The 15,810-nt window shown below is 38.1% G+C and overlaps 1 protein-coding gene across 1 annotated transcript in view; it reads right to left on the bottom strand.

Moving 5' to 3' along the window:
* The window catches only part of slc4a4a (solute carrier family 4 member 4a), a 64,969-nt gene extending 56,632 nt beyond the window's left edge, over window positions 1-8,337 (bottom strand). Inside the window, exons 1-2 of the mRNA XM_083912068.1 lie at window positions 8,276-8,337; window positions 3,067-3,140 (exon numbers count right to left, since the gene is read on the bottom strand). Of these exons, the coding sequence (XP_083768194.1) occupies window positions 3,067-3,140; window positions 8,276-8,292 (91 nt within the window). The 5' untranslated portion in view covers window positions 8,293-8,337. The remainder of the gene's footprint in view (window positions 1-3,066; window positions 3,141-8,275) is intronic.
* Window positions 8,338-15,810: the final 7,473 nt, after the last annotated feature.

The following is a 15,810-nucleotide window of genomic DNA, read 5'->3' as shown; positions in this document are numbered from 1 at the left end:
GCTCAGTCTGTGCACACCCACACACAGTTTGGCTGATTGGACCTGACCTCAGGACTAACTGAAAAGATGTGTGTGGTGAGTAATTAAGTCACTAAATCATTATTTAAATGTCAATTCACTTCATAAGATATGCAAAGAAAACAGATGGCCATGGCTCCATTTACAGCCTGAAACAATTAGAATTTCCTGTTGCTATGATGAAGAAATCATCCTCAATTCAGAGGTGGATAACACTGATGAGGCGGTGTTAAATATTTAATACAAGGCTTATATTTCCATAATACATACATCAAATTTGCTGTATTTGAACATAAAACCTACTACATGTATGGGGAGCTCAGTGTTTTGGTATTACTTACGGTTTAAACAATCAATCAGTGTGGGGCAACGGCTTTGTAATGATCAGAATCATTGCTGTTTTTATGATGATGTGATTTTGCCCAGCTTCTTGGTTTAGACCTTTGGTTGGCTGCATTGTTTTGAGTCGAAACAAATGGACCACAAGAAGCATTTATCATTATCATCAATATTGACAGTTTACAAATGAAACTTTCTTGTAACTAAAAATAGATAAGCTAATGAAGGTTATCTTTCCTTTTAAGCAATGTGAACATAGATATTATGGATAGAAATAAATGATTTTACCCGCACACAAGCCCATTAAGTCACATTAGAGTCGACCAAAGAGCCAATCAGACTCAACATACAAAAAGTGGGCATTACAGCAAGACCCAGAAGCAGATGGCTGGTAACAATTAAAGAGAACAGAGACATAAACAGAAAGAAAGAGTCCACGCTGCTATTGGGGCTGATAGATGAGCAATAAAGCTGAACGACAACAAGAAAGAAGGTAAGAGAAAAAGAGGAGAGTGATGGAGGAGAAGGAATAGTCGAGTCAAGGAACTAGAAGGGAAGATTTGCGCACGGCCAGAGCAGCTTTGTGGAACGACTTCCTCTTCTTTTTTTGTGTGGAAGAAGAACTTCTTTTGGAGCTGCCTGTAAGCACACACTGAATGAAATAAAATCATTGTGTTTTGCTGGGAGGTTTGTTTGGCTCACTAGATTTCTGAGGAGAGGCAACGCCGCCGCCAGTTTCCCCAGTAACCAGCGCCGCTGGGATCTGCCCAGACCAGTGGGGAGAATGGCAACGCGCCACACAGCACTGACAGCATGCTGCCAATATAAAACAGCTTTAAAAATATGCTTTTGAATAATGGGGGAAGAGATGTTGAACCGCTTTTTGTCAGCATAAATGACTCAACCCCTTTACTTCTGACTCAGCTGTAACAGGCAATATCTTGAAACCTTGAGTTATATCACGGGAATAAAAAACATTTAACCTAAGGTCACGCCAGATGCAAGTGTTTACGTGCACGCGTAACTGAACCGTCTATCTTGTGCTTTAACAGCGCCTGTGACGCAGAGTTCAGATACCAAATATTTTGCTTGAGTGAAAACACAGACTAATCAGTGTCATAAAGATAATTAAAGCTATTGGACCAACGCAACTCTTTCAGACTTTTATCTGGCACAAATGTAAGAAATGTCAAGCTGCCTCATCTCTTTTTGTTCTTTTTTTATCAGCCTTTGAGTCAGACTGTTGGCTCGGAGCAAGCAGCAGGGAGGAGAGTGAGCTCAGTGGAGACACCAAAAAAAGAGGTTTAGCCAGCAGACAAGGACACACACAGACACAGCTGAGACGCTGGTTACGCAGCGGAAGTTGGAGAGATCGAAGCAGGGTTCAAGCTGAGGTGACACCTGACAAAATGTTGACCTCCAACACGAGGGACACGGCTGTGGAACTTCAAATGTTGACTCTATTTGAATCATTTATCCAACCAAGTTACTTTCAAAATCATACCACTGGTTTTGCATGTTTTTATTCCATTTACTATAAATAAAGTATACCCAACATAAAAGTTAAAAAACCAAGCCACTGTGTTGACAACTCTTCTATACAGCCATTGTTTTACATTCATTTCTATGCAGTGTGAAAATGAGGATTTTCTAGATAGCCTAAAAAGAGTAATAAATCATAAAAATCTGCAGTTATTTTTGTTTAAGTTGCATACTTACTACTTACAGCAGCATAGAGTTTGTTGTTTTTTTGTTCAGTTTGAAAGGGTTTATACAGTTTAACAGAATTAATCTGGGCTTTTGTTCTTGGGTTTGGAACCATATTGAGTTCTTACACCAAAAACACCAACAACAAACCACTTTGTTCTTGTCTGGTGAAACTGGCTCTGTGCTTGGCTATTAAATCTGTTGAACTAGAACCAAGAAATTTGTGATGTTGGGATAAAAAATTATTTAAAAAAGCTCTCCATGCTTAATCCCATTATGTTATTAAGGGAGAAACTCTGACTCAATTTGTTCACTATATTTGATATCTGCCTGACAAGATTTTATGAATAATTTGCTAATCACTAAAATGAGATTTGCACATTCCCTAATGGCATTAATCAATTTATAAACAATAATAATCTTACTATATTAGTTTCACTCCTTACAGATTATTAGAAGGCACTTGTTACAGACATTTTTGCATCCTGGAAGTTTCTCTCTATTGTCGTGTAGGTCTTTGAAAGGATTAGTGAGGTAAACACAGGGTGACATGCTCCGTGTTCTACATCTCTCTCATGCCAGTTCGTTAAACAGGTGAGTGCTATGGTGTACGTGCAGGAAGTGCGTACAATTTGGCAGCCTCAAAAAGGTTGATTGAGGTCCTTCCTGTTTCTCTCAATGACTGTCCTTGCTTTGAGAAAATCAATTCAGAGGAACTGGATTGTTCAGGAAAAGCAGAAAAATCTATAAATAAAAAGTCTAAAATAAATAAATGAGTGTTTAATTTGATGTTGTTTCTGTAATTCTCAACACAGAGATTCTGTGACTTCTGAGGAACTTATCTGAGGTTTAAGGAGCTGTGAAAATTTAACATATAAAAGATAAATCTTGCAGAAATATGCAACACACCATGTTTTGCAGTCTAAATCACATTGAAGGTAAAATGAGACTTTTCTGATCTTGTGCAGGGTAAAACCAAGTGTAAAGAACAGGTACACTTACCCTCTACCTCCTCTTCGTCACAGATGTGCTTGAGTAAGGACGCCCCCCGGTCCAGCACCGCCTCATCCTCCATCCTGTAGTAGTAAAAGAGGAAAAAAGACTGCTCACACTTCTCCTCCAGAGACAACGTGGAGCCATAACGCTTCGGCTCGTTCACCTGCAGTAAGTTCGGACTGGGGTTAAGTCTGGTGCTGCTGGTGGCGCTCATCTCCACCCGTTAAAGACTCATTGACAAACACGTTAAGTGACTACCTCGGAGCTCTGAGATAGCACCGTAAGATCTGATTTTCTGTTGGTAAACTTCCCCTTAAGTGTGAGAACGTATGTCGTCCTTGAGGAGGGTAAAGTGCGCAGCCGATAGGTACGATGTAACAGATTTAATCTGGTGGAGGGGGGTGAGGGAGCAGACAGGAAGTCTCTGCTAATTGAGCGGGATTGGCCAGAGTGCTGGTCATGCACAAAAAACGCCGACTGACTCAGACTTGAACCCCTCGAGATCTAGATCGGTCTCTGCCCACACTTCACCTGTTAGACACTGAATCAAGGTGTTGTATTTTATTACCAGGGGGAATAAACATCTGAAAAAGTATCAGTTAGTGTTGTGTCTAATCAGTCACGCACCCACACACTCTACAAAGCCTCTCCATCTGGTCGGTAATACCTGCCAGCCCCCCCTTCTCCACCACCCTCCACCTAAGAAACAAGTGGGGCATCACATGTTTGTCTACTCATCCGCCCTTACAGGATTACGCCGGCTTTACTTAAGTGACAACACACAGAGAAGCCAGTAACAGGCCGGCGTGTTGGAGCCCTTCGCTGCTGTCCGGTTCCACACTTGTTCATCCTCACCTCAAACAAACCGCACTGTTTCCCGACAAACAGTAGCGTGAAAAAGGATGAAAAATGTGTCATTCAGGCTCTGTATCTAAAAAGAAGCTTTGTTTGTTTGTTTTTGTGCTGGGGGAAATACAATGTGCACCGGAGGCTGCCATAAAAATAGGAAAAAGAAATCACAGCAGTCTTTTCCACAAACAGGTACTTCACATATTTACTTGTGAAACTTTGTCAGGGTGAACAGTGTTGGCAGTGCTGTCCACTGTTAATCAAAGCAAATAATAATAATGATGATTATTACTCATATAAGCGCTGTTAATCAAAGCGTGAAAATCGCTCCCCCAATCATCACCAACATAAACAAATGCCATGTAATACCAGAAATACTTAAGCCCCTGGTTTATCCTAATGTGATTACAGACAAATTGTTTTGTCACAAGAATTTTTATTGTTTTGCTACGGATTAAATGGTTCATATTTATCCTTAAATAAATAGAAAAAACCATGAGCATTACAACAATATGAAGTCAGATTTGGCCAAAGAAAGTCAGAGCTTGTTTGATCATTATAATAATAATGATTATTACTCTTATAAGTAGTAATAATAGTAAGAGAAGGTTGATTGTTAAGTGTTGATTAGAGAGTTGTTTGCCCAGTCGCATATCAGTTATTCTTTAGGTAGAAATGTTATGTTGCTATTGTGTCCGGTAATCCTACTTTTTGTCATTAATACTTCAGTAATGTTCTCCAACTCAACTTAGTCCATTCTAGGTCAAAGGGGACTGGACAGCATGGGTTGGGTAAACTGTCAAGGGGGAACCCTGGACACAGGGGTCTCAGAGGTCAAAGGTCATCTGCAGAACAGTATTCATCCAGCTGGTCAGGATATAGGGGCCTGCTCACTGCATCATTCTGCGCAATCTTCTTGTCATACATACTAATAGATTTACAGTCGTTTATCAGTGTCTTGTTTAGAAAACAGCAGAAGAAAAGTACGTTTTGCAACAATCCTACCCCTGCCAAATCAGCCGCTGATGTTTTTGTGACCCTGTGACCACATCAGCTCTCTGTGTGGACGAACAACTCTCCTATCAGCACTTGTGAAGTTAAAAACAACACCTGAACACTTCTTGTTCAACAGTGTGTTTTTCTCCTAAGCTAAACCTACTTTCTAGTCTTTAACAAAACGTAAAAAGGGCAAACTGATATTAAAATGCCACCTATAGATCATGGAGAAGTTTTGGTTCCTACTGAAATATTGATTTTTAAAAAGCTGGGTCAATTTAAAATACAGATACAGTGGGCTGATTGATAACTCAAAAGCAACTTCTTAAGCTTTAACTCTGATGTGTAACTCTGTCCGCTCGGGGGCAACTTGTAAAGAGATTTAAATCACATCATGATTCAACCACAGTGAAAACCTGATTTTAGCCTCAGACCTCACCAGCTTTCCAACTAATACAGGCCTTCCTACTTCCTCCATTGCCACCTATGGAACAATCATGGACATAACAGGACAAACTCCACTCTGCCTGAGCCGACCGCCCACACGTCTGCAGCCAAGTTTTACTTCTACACTGAACTTAACATATTGTCAAGGAACAATAATATAAGAAACAATAAAAACAATAATCAAAACAATATAACAAATATAACCACAATTTGTGATGATGATGAAACTTTGGCTAAAGTTAAAGAGAATCTCAGTTAGAGATATAACAAATCCTTAGCAGAATTTTAAACTTCATAATGAAATATAAACTACCAACGTGATTGATTAATTATTCTACCACGTTTTAATAATGTGTGCATGCAATAGCTTTAACAAAAAATCAGCAGGTTAAGCAATAGGAATACAAACACAGTGATGGTGAAAAATCTCTGGATACTTTGCTTCAGAAACATATTTTGCCACAGGATGCAAAAGAAAACACAAAGGTGTTTGTTCAAATATTTGTTTGGTCTCTCAAATCGATGCAGTCATTTTTATATTTTTACTTCTATCTATAATAAGGCAAAAGAGCCTTTTTTTCTTCAAGTGACACCGACTACAATATCAACTATACAATATCACTTTTTTTAGGATTCAATGATAAAGTGCATGTGACACTGGACATTTATTCATTTACTACGAATTAGAGGAAAATTAAAAAAAGACCAAAAAGGAACCAAATAATGAAGATTACACTAAGAGATGCCCCGATCGCGATATCGGCTCCAATACTGACTAATTAGCTGGATCGGAATGAGGCCAATCAAGTCATTTTTTTTATTAATATCATACATAGCAAGTTAATTAAGCCATTGTTTGTTGGGTTTTAGGCAGTTGCTATATTTTATATTACATTTTTAAATATCTGTTTGCAGTACACTTTACATGGAAGTGTTATTTCTTTCTCTTAGCTGCTAATGTTCACTGTTAGTTGTTAATAAATAATATTAATACATTTGTTCCCTTTTTTAACAAGGCTGAATGCTTATGTCAAGCCTGATGTCTTCACTCACATGGAGAGATATACGGTGAGTTCATTCAACAGCCCTGGTATCAGTATCTGACTGGATCGGAAAAAACTGGATCGGTGCATCTCTAATTACACTACAAACAGCTGTGCATTTAAGAATGTAAAAGTATTCGAAGGTGGATTTTTCCTTTATTCAATATCTAAACTTATGTACGTATTGATTATGGCTAAACTTTCAAACAACCTTATTACGAGCTGAGCAAACAATCAAAACTTAACAAGCTGTTACTTTGCACTCTTGATTGTATATTAGCGGCTATCTGTCTTTGATTTCACAGATAACGTATCAGTCTCCCTGTCTTCGTAGGGCCTACAGTAATCTGCATGTTACATTCACTATCTGTTTGGAGAGGCGAGTGTGTTCTCTGCACCTGAGCTGATGCAACTGTCAACTGTGTGTTCAAACCATGGAAACCTCAAACAGCCTGAAGGCTGTGACTGACTGTGAAGACTGTGTTATGGTATACAATATCTACTGTAGTCACTGCAGGAGATATGAGTAAATGTGTCGGGGTCATGTATCTAGTATCCTGTACTCTATTCGAGATTGCAAAGTCAAATCCCTCATGCAATGAAGTCAAAATGTCATCAGATATCAGATTTCCATGAACCTCAAAGGGTTTCTCCACACAATACAAACAGAAACCAACCATTTTTGTTAAATGATAGCCACGCCGGGCTGTCGTCAGAGGTAGAAATTCAGACTTTCGTTTCTTGGTAATTGCCACACAAACCACACCACAAGTCCCCACTGCCTACTCTCTATGGATGAGGGTCAATTGGGAAACAAAAAGCAGGGTTTGGCTGGGACTTAACATCCTGGAATTGTGGTTCCAATATCATCATGATGACAAACTAGCTTTTTTGAAATAACTCAATTCAATCTATTATGGCTGGTTTTACCATTTTTTCCTGAATTTTAATATCTGCGTTCCCCCCTGTTTGCGTTCTGGACGTCTTTGCAGCACTTTTGAGGATGTAAGCATTATTACGGTAACAACAGATATACAGATTTTTTTTTTTTTTTTTAATCAAGAGCCTGTTGTGTTTCTCAAAATCAGAAAACTGCTGGTGCCAATCTTGTCGGTATGTTTCTTTTTACATCTGTAGAGGCAACACTTTGATGTTAGCTTTCTGACAGCAATCAGAAAAATGTAAAGTCACAATGTTGCAGTGTCACCAGGGCCACTGATTGTCCTCGAGTTAAAACGATCTATTGATCAGTTCAGTAGTTGTGCATTGATAAATCAACAAAGCCTGTTCTTCTCTAAGATAAACTTGTGTAATGCTTCTGCATAACAGCTGTGGTATTGCAGCATAAGAGAAACAAAGGTGGTGTATTTAGGGTCACTCTAGTTTACATACAATCATATTAGAGCTATGTATCCCTCCGGGGCTAGGATCTTTGCAAAGCAATTACATGGCTGTTCATGTACTGACGCTTAAAATTTAACAAGTTTAAACTTTAAATGACCTTTGTTAATGTCAGCCCTGTGTGGTTCACCTATGGCTACAGCCTCTGGCAAATAGTGCATTTAAAAGCAGATATGATCTAAATGTTTATGGGAACTTGAAATACAGCAAAGTCCTGTCTGAAAGCAGAATTTAAAACATACAGTTCATGTCACATTCTTGGTAGTCAGAGCACATGTTGTAACTTAGTCAGCCTCTTTACCAAACTACTTGTTCCTGAAGTGCGCCTGACCTCGAAGAGTTTATCCCTCCTTATATTACGCACCAGTATCTGTTTGCAGGCTCTTCTACTCACAGGTGTGCCTTATTTAATTTATGTAAGGTAAAGTATCTCTGCGTAGAGTGAGAAACACTCCTGTTAACATGCTGAAGTCACTTACTTCTTGCCGCTGCTCATCTCTTCAGATTGCGTGTGATAAATCTCCTTACTGAATGTGCTGAGCAGAGCGGATCACCAAAGCGGCTGCTGATGCTTGACCTGACAAAGGAACACATGAAGGGGTGATTTCTCTGCTCTCTGTGGACTCAGTATATTTCACAAACAAAGCACTGGACTTGAAGTAAAGTTTGCCACGATAACATCATGAAAAATATCTGAAGGATGTTACACAGTACAGGTATCACAGCAGGACTTATTACAGGTCTGCTGTAAGTCCAAACATGAATGCTTTCATTTAAAAGAATAAAGCAAAATACGATTTTACCACAGGCACACTTTTAAAAAAGAGTAATATAGTAAATACAATGCTGTCATTCTTTGTGCAACGTTGTGACAACTATAGTAATCCTATAATCAATGTCAGGACACTTTAGTGAAAACAGCAGACTTTAGAATATGATGCAGTTGCTTTGGTTCCTAATAGTAAACAGCAGAGGAGTTTGTAACAGCATCATAAATCATGCTAACTGGCCCATCTGAGTGCTAAACCAAAGCAAAACAAACTCCTGTGCGCATTTACGCACAACTCACCCTTTAATTGTGCTTTAAATAGCTTCGGTATAATTTAAGACTGCGCAGGTAGCATGACTCGAAAAACATTATTAAAAGTAAGATAAAGACTCCTTTAGGAACCGGTGACATGCTGCGGTCAAATTAACAGGAATATTATGGTGACTTATGTTCGAGACGCCTCTTCACACATGCAACACGAGGACTGACAGAAGATTAGTCTTCGGTCTACTTCAAGGTGGAACAAGAGTGAAAGACTCACCGCTGTAGTTTTGATCTTTGGCTCTGTGTGTTTGGCTCTGGTTGTCACCCCTGCGGTGGCATAAAGGTAAAGAAGTCTACTGCCACAGCTCGGGGAAGTTTGTATGAGGCATTGCGCGGCGTCTGCGCTCAGCATGCTGCCGCCTCTATCTGCTGGACCGTCCTTCTGTCAACGCCACTCCTCCGGTGGGAGGTCAAACTGCTCCAGTGCTGCACCATCATCACTATCAGCCGCACACCACCACCCAGTTGAACCAAGTGATTGCACAGCTTTGTCAGCCAGGTTTAATGCTTGTACACGCGCAGTTCCACATGAAGTCAGCAATCTGTGGACGGTATTAAAAACATTAACAATGAGAAAATATGCGTGGTTTTGTAAAGTTAAAATCCACGATAAAAAAGCAGGTTTATTCGGTCATAATGATACAAATGCAACAACAATTAAATCATTAAGTCCAGATAAAAGCGTCTTAAGCAATGTTTCATTTGAATGTAACTGATTTGAATCCATTCTGGCCATGAAGCCATCTGTGGCAGTAATTACAAATGTGTTTAATGAGATATTATTGTTTTTATATCCAAATTATTCAAATAAAGCACCCCTGTAATATTCCTAAACTAGCTCCATTTTGCTCAGCATCCATCTACAATGCATTGCAGGATTACTGTCTCCTTCATGATAGACTTGTTTGGTTTATTTCAACTGTAAATAGTGTATTTTTAATCTACAGCGCCATCTGTTGGAGGCAACATGGTAAGATTAATTGTCATTACCTTCATAACATAAATTAGGTGCAACAGTAAGTTTAGTTAATTGTGATTCTTTAGTATGTATCCAAAGCAAAACTGTGTCATAACTCAAAAAAAGAAATTGTATCATCATCTTGCTTTCACTATTAAGACCTCCATCAGATCATAAATAGTCCAAAGGATTCTATTCAAAAGATACACTCAATTTTTGAGATAATTTTACGCTATTATTCAAGTTCTTATAGGCAAATCTGTAACATTTGTTGTCCATTCTCTTCTCTCTTGTTTTCTTTACAGGATTACACATGGTTTGGGGATTTCTACAATCCAAGCCTTCAAATTATCCCCAAGCTTCCTGACTCTCTATTAGGATTCTGAAAAGATGTTTGTGCACAGCCTCAGTGGCTCTATTCCTTCTTACAAGAAGCTTAAAAACAAACAATGTAGGCAGTTTATTGTCTATTTTGGTCTGGAATTTATCAGGGTCAAGTCTTTTCTTGGATTATTTTACTTAAATAAATAAATAAAATGTACCCTTCGACCTTTCCTTTGTGTTATGAAGTTTCTATCCCTCCCAAATGTTGGATGAAAACTGCTAAATATTTAAGCAACTAAGACAAACAGCCATTTTTGTTTTTTTAGCTCCACTATGCTTCCCTTTGAGATAGATAGATAGATAGATAGATAGATAGATAGATAGATAGATAGATAGATAGATAGATAGATAGATAGATAGATAGATAGATAGATAGATAGATAGATAGATAGATAGATAGATAGATAGATAGATAGATTCTGTTAACTGCAGAACAGCAAGAAAAAAAAACACCAGATGACATTCATTTTACCAACAAATCTATAAGCAGGGCAATAAATTGGCAATTCGAACATTCACTAGGCCTAGCCATATGGCCAGTGGACAAAAAAGTTAATTTTGCACTCTGTCTATTACACAGCACAGGAAAAAAGAAAATAATTAATGGTTGTCAAGAGTTACCAGTATGAACCTTACCTGTTTTATTATTATTCTCCACAAAGAAAAGGGGTTGCTGCCAATTTAAATCTTTACTTTCCTTGGAAAGCGAAAACATCACGTCATCACAAACCTGATAACCTCCTTTCACGTTCACCACCGTCTGCGTAATGACGTCAGAGGTAAACCTTTTTTTTCACACCTGTTATATGGTAGCTAAGCTAGTCTAATTAAGAAAATAACATTAGTCCTGTTTACATGTTGCTACTGATGCCGTTGATATCGGTTAATCTATACTAGGACATTCATCCGTTTGACTGATACAAGTCATTTTAGCGGCTCTCTCGACATTATTAACTGACTATAGTGGAAAAAACATAATGCGAGCTAGTACTGACGGTTTTTACAGCAAAGTTACGCGCTTAGAATTGGTCATATTTATCACTATATGTTTCGGGGTAAACCCTAACCAAGCCCTTTTCGGTGGTTTGGTTTAAACTTCAACATTGTGTGAGTGTGCTGCAGGCCCCCGCCACAGCTACGTCCTGGTTGATCCAATACGGAAGTGCCAAAGACTGCAGTTAACCCAGTGTAATTAAACCTATTTAGGACTTGTTTACAAAAAAACATCGTCTGTATGTTTAGGTCATATCTCCATAACAGGTTATGAATATTGTATATAAAATAAAATGTGCAGGTGATTAACGACACTTAGGTGAATTATTTTCTACGAGGCTAGTTTTTATTTTATTAGAGGTTAAAGTTCATTAATAATTAGGGGTGCGGCCTCTTGAGTGACAGCTAGCAACTGACTGTCACTTCTCCTCAGAGGCTAGTTGTTAGGATTACCATCATTAGCTGCTAACTCCGTCATCTCGACCTGGACTGCGGTCATTTGTGTGGTGGTGTTAATATAAGTGACAAGATGGTTTGCTCTTTGATAAAAACAGATGGTTAAGGAACACACCGTGTTAACGTTAGCTTGGTTATGCTATGCTAATGAGGGTCGGTATTTTACAGTCTATGAGGTGGTACTGTGGTACTGTGTTGAATATCAGTTTAAATCATAGATCATAAACGCTAGATGCCTGCTCTTCACTCCCAGTGCCGGTGTAATCTCTGTTAGAGACACGGGACTCCCTCTCCCTTTTATCTAGTAACGGGTTCTGTTAGCCTAGCTCCTGGGCGTTGGAGCTAATGTGAGCTATCTCCCTCCCACCAACGTTGAACAATTTTTATTTGTTTAATAAAATTTTAAAATAAAAACTTACCGGGGGGAAAATCCCAACAATAGATATGTAGACATGAGAGGGACTAATACAATAAAATATATATATTAATAAACTAACAAAAAGAAAGGGGAATAAAAAAATAAAATTAAAGGCAAAGACCAAAGCTAGGGGGTGATCATTTATTGCCTGATCTCATTAGTAAAAGCAACAAAACACAGCTTCTTTTTAGTGCATTTGCCTTTATGGAAATGCTATTTTGCCTTTCAGGTTGTTGGTCTATGGATCCTCCTGCAGCATCTTTATGTCTGTAGCTAGCTAGCAAAGAAAGAACTCCCCACTATGAGGCGCATAGGGACCACTTTGACAAAACAAACATTTTGAAGCTGTCACTTTGGGCTCTGGGTAATTTCCCCACCGTTTTTTGAACGTGAGCAACTCAAACCATTGATTAATAAATAAACTCAACCGTCACGGTCCACTTCCGGTCACCAATTAAATAGAATGTCATATTTCGTAAGATATCTCGTGGATTTTTGGCAACATCTTTTCATAAGATAATACAAACCTGTTGATGATAATACGTTGAACACAACACATTTTTTTTGTTTTGAGTACTTCTACTCATAATGCTAAAGTACATTTTCTGAATTATATTTGAAAACTTTTACTTAAGTAATTCAAGGCATAACTTTTACTTGTAATAGAGTATCTTTACAGTGTGGTATTAGTACTTAAGTAAAGGCTCTGAATGCTTCATCCACCACTGCTGCCACCTGACAAATGCAGGTCCAATATTCACTTAGGCCTCTCTTTTAGCTCTGCTTTGGTCTCCCCCCACTCCAAAGACATTTTTTCAGCTGCTAGCTTTCACTTCATCCACCAGCCAGACGGTAACTTTGGCTCTGATTAAACCCGTTGCCAAATCAAATGAGTTTATCAGAGCTTGTTTTCTGAAAGCAGCTGTCTGCTGACAGACTGAAGATACAATAAATGAGCCTTGACATCAAAACAATGAGTTAAAAGAGGGCCAAGAAGCGCCACAGAGCTACAGAAGGCAATAACTCTCTTTTAGTTTCGTCATAAAACCACATAGTCATTTGAGCTTGTTGATATTAAATCATGGATTGGTAAAGCTTAACAGAATTTTTAGATTGTTTTTAATAGAGCTGGGTTTTAATTTGAATGTTTATTGGTTTTTGGTGGAGTCCAATTGAGTTGTTGATGTCTTAAATGATTGATTTATAATAGATAACAGCTGGAGCTGGAACACAGGTTATTGCATTGAGCTGTGATGACTTTTTTTGTGATTTTGCACACTTTTTCATATCTTGTTCATATTCACATCATGTTGATATCAGAATTATACCTTTTTTGAAATCAGAAAGGACACACTTGAAAAGAAGCGTGCAGTGATGCCAGTATGTCCAATTTTTTAAATGCAAGAAACATTGTCTTTGCTTTTGCGTAACTCTCAGAATGAACGTGTTTTCATCATTTGTTTTTCTCTCGACTGGAAATTCTTGGCAGCTTTTTGAACATCTACACACTAACCTTTAGTTAGTGTGTAACATTTTGTACCAAGCCTGCACTGAGTTCATGTTTCTCAAACTTAACCTGGATTATATTCAGTAACTGGAGAGGATACTTGTATGAAAATCAAGATTAAACATTACTTGCTCGGGATGTTAAATGTTTCAGGTGTCATCTAAGACACAGACCGACACCTGATACTTTTAGGAAAGTAAGGGGCTATTGCCAAAACAGAGCCCAAAGACAAGTAAATTTGTTGTCTGAGACTGATTTGATATCTGCTTTATTTTTGTGCATTTCAAAAGTCCTGTATATCAAAAGACTATATATATGCTTATAAATATATATATGCTTTAAAACATAGACAAAAATCAAACAATATGTCGTGTATACAAAAGGAATTTTCCTTTTTTTTGTCAGACTAGACCTTTCTGTCAATGGCTATTTCAAGATAAACAACACTATTACGTGAATATGACATATCAAAAATAAAAGATAGCTGTCATGCTTTTACCTTCACTGTACTTACATTTTCCACAAGTGGAAATTTGTTCTCAAAACAACGGTTTTATGTTTTTATTCATAACACAAAATATTGTTAAGGCTAACACTGGTACGACATATCTGAGACAAGTTAGTGTGAGAAGGGATTGTCCCTCATACATAGGTGTATAATGCAAAACAGCTTCTGTTTTACATATTTACAGCCCAACGCATGTCAGCATTTCCATGTTTTCCACCATATATGACAAGTTTTATTTGTGGGAAGAAAAAAAGGCAGCAAAGTTTAGAGAGACAGAACAACTTAATAGACCTGATGCTCCTTCAGTTTAAAGTTACAGAGTTTGAAACAAAATATTTGACCTGATTTTCCCTTTAAGGATAGATTTGAGAGGAATTTGCATGGGCTTTTCGGCCCCTTTGTAGTTTGAAATGTGTTCGATGTAACTATCTGATGCTGCTGCTTTGATCCCTGTTGTCTTTCCTCAGGGTTTTATTTTATGCCAGCTCATGCCTTTGATGTAAAATTGTTCCTGGAAAAGTGATTCCACCTCCACATTTTCTCTGAAATTCCTCAAACCACATTATGACATGACAATGGGCAGAATTGTATGTGATTTTTTTTTTTTTTTTTATAATTATATTTTATTTGAAAGGGACAGTGCATATTAATAAACAGGCCAGATGTAACAATAGGTTCCCTAAAAGTAAATAACAAGAGGGTTAAAAAAAAAAAAAAAAAAAAACACACAACACATTAACTAAGATAAGAACAACATTTTCTGATTAAATATCAAAGAAGTAGCAGCTAAGTGGCTTCCTAGTTAGTCAATTAGTTAACAAATGTCCTAGTGGCCATAGTTATTTTTTCCATTGAAAAAAGCCTTCAGTTTCATTCTCTTCTCTCAATGAAGAAAAAACTCTACAGTTCAGATAGAACTGATGCTATTGTAGCATCTAAGCTAACTTGTTTAGGAGCAGCCATTGTTGTTTTGATCATGCGGTCGACTCCATGGCCCTCAGCTGCCAGTAGCTCCTAACAGGGCACTGATTGGTCGTGGTCTTCTAGCCGAAGCACAAATGCATTACTCGGGGCCTGACGAAATGGATTTTTGTGTGACGTGAACGAGATTCTCATGTTATCGCAAGTATTCGGCTGCTGTGCAAGGTTAATAAAAAGCTTCACCTAAAATAATCTATATCAGTAAGTGTATTCCTATAAGTGCAACAGTGTCATGTTCAGATCAACTGTACGAAGTCCCAAAAGTCCTAAGTGAGATGACTGTCTGACAGCAAGGTTAAGTGGTGAAAATATTCTAAATATAGCGTGTACTTACAGTGATTGCTGCTGCCCGCATCCACAGCAGTACATTGCTTAGCTTCTGTGCCAGGACTGTCTGCTTCTCCACACGGGGGGGCGTCATCTACTGTATGTATGGAAACACACTGAATGTAGACAACTAACTCATAGAAACACTTCAATAAAACAGAAATATCCTTTTGACTTTTTCCAAGATGTATCATCAGTTGCAATAAACATTGCCTTTTAATCACTCTTTCTCTCCCATCAATGTAAAGTTTAACCTGCTTTAAACCTCAGTTATTTCTGTCATCAAAAGTTGGGACGTTAAGTTCTATCCTTCCACATATCTTTATTTGTGTTAATGTTTCCTTACTTCTCTGCACTGTTTTCCGGTCTCATGTTAACTGATCACACAA

The sequence above is a fragment of the Echiichthys vipera genome (assembly GCF_963691815.1).
Source record: "Echiichthys vipera genome assembly, chromosome: 4".
In the NCBI taxonomy this organism is placed as follows: Eukaryota; Metazoa; Chordata; class Actinopteri; order Perciformes; family Trachinidae; genus Echiichthys; species Echiichthys vipera.
This window is presented reverse-complemented; position numbering and strand designations above follow the sequence as displayed.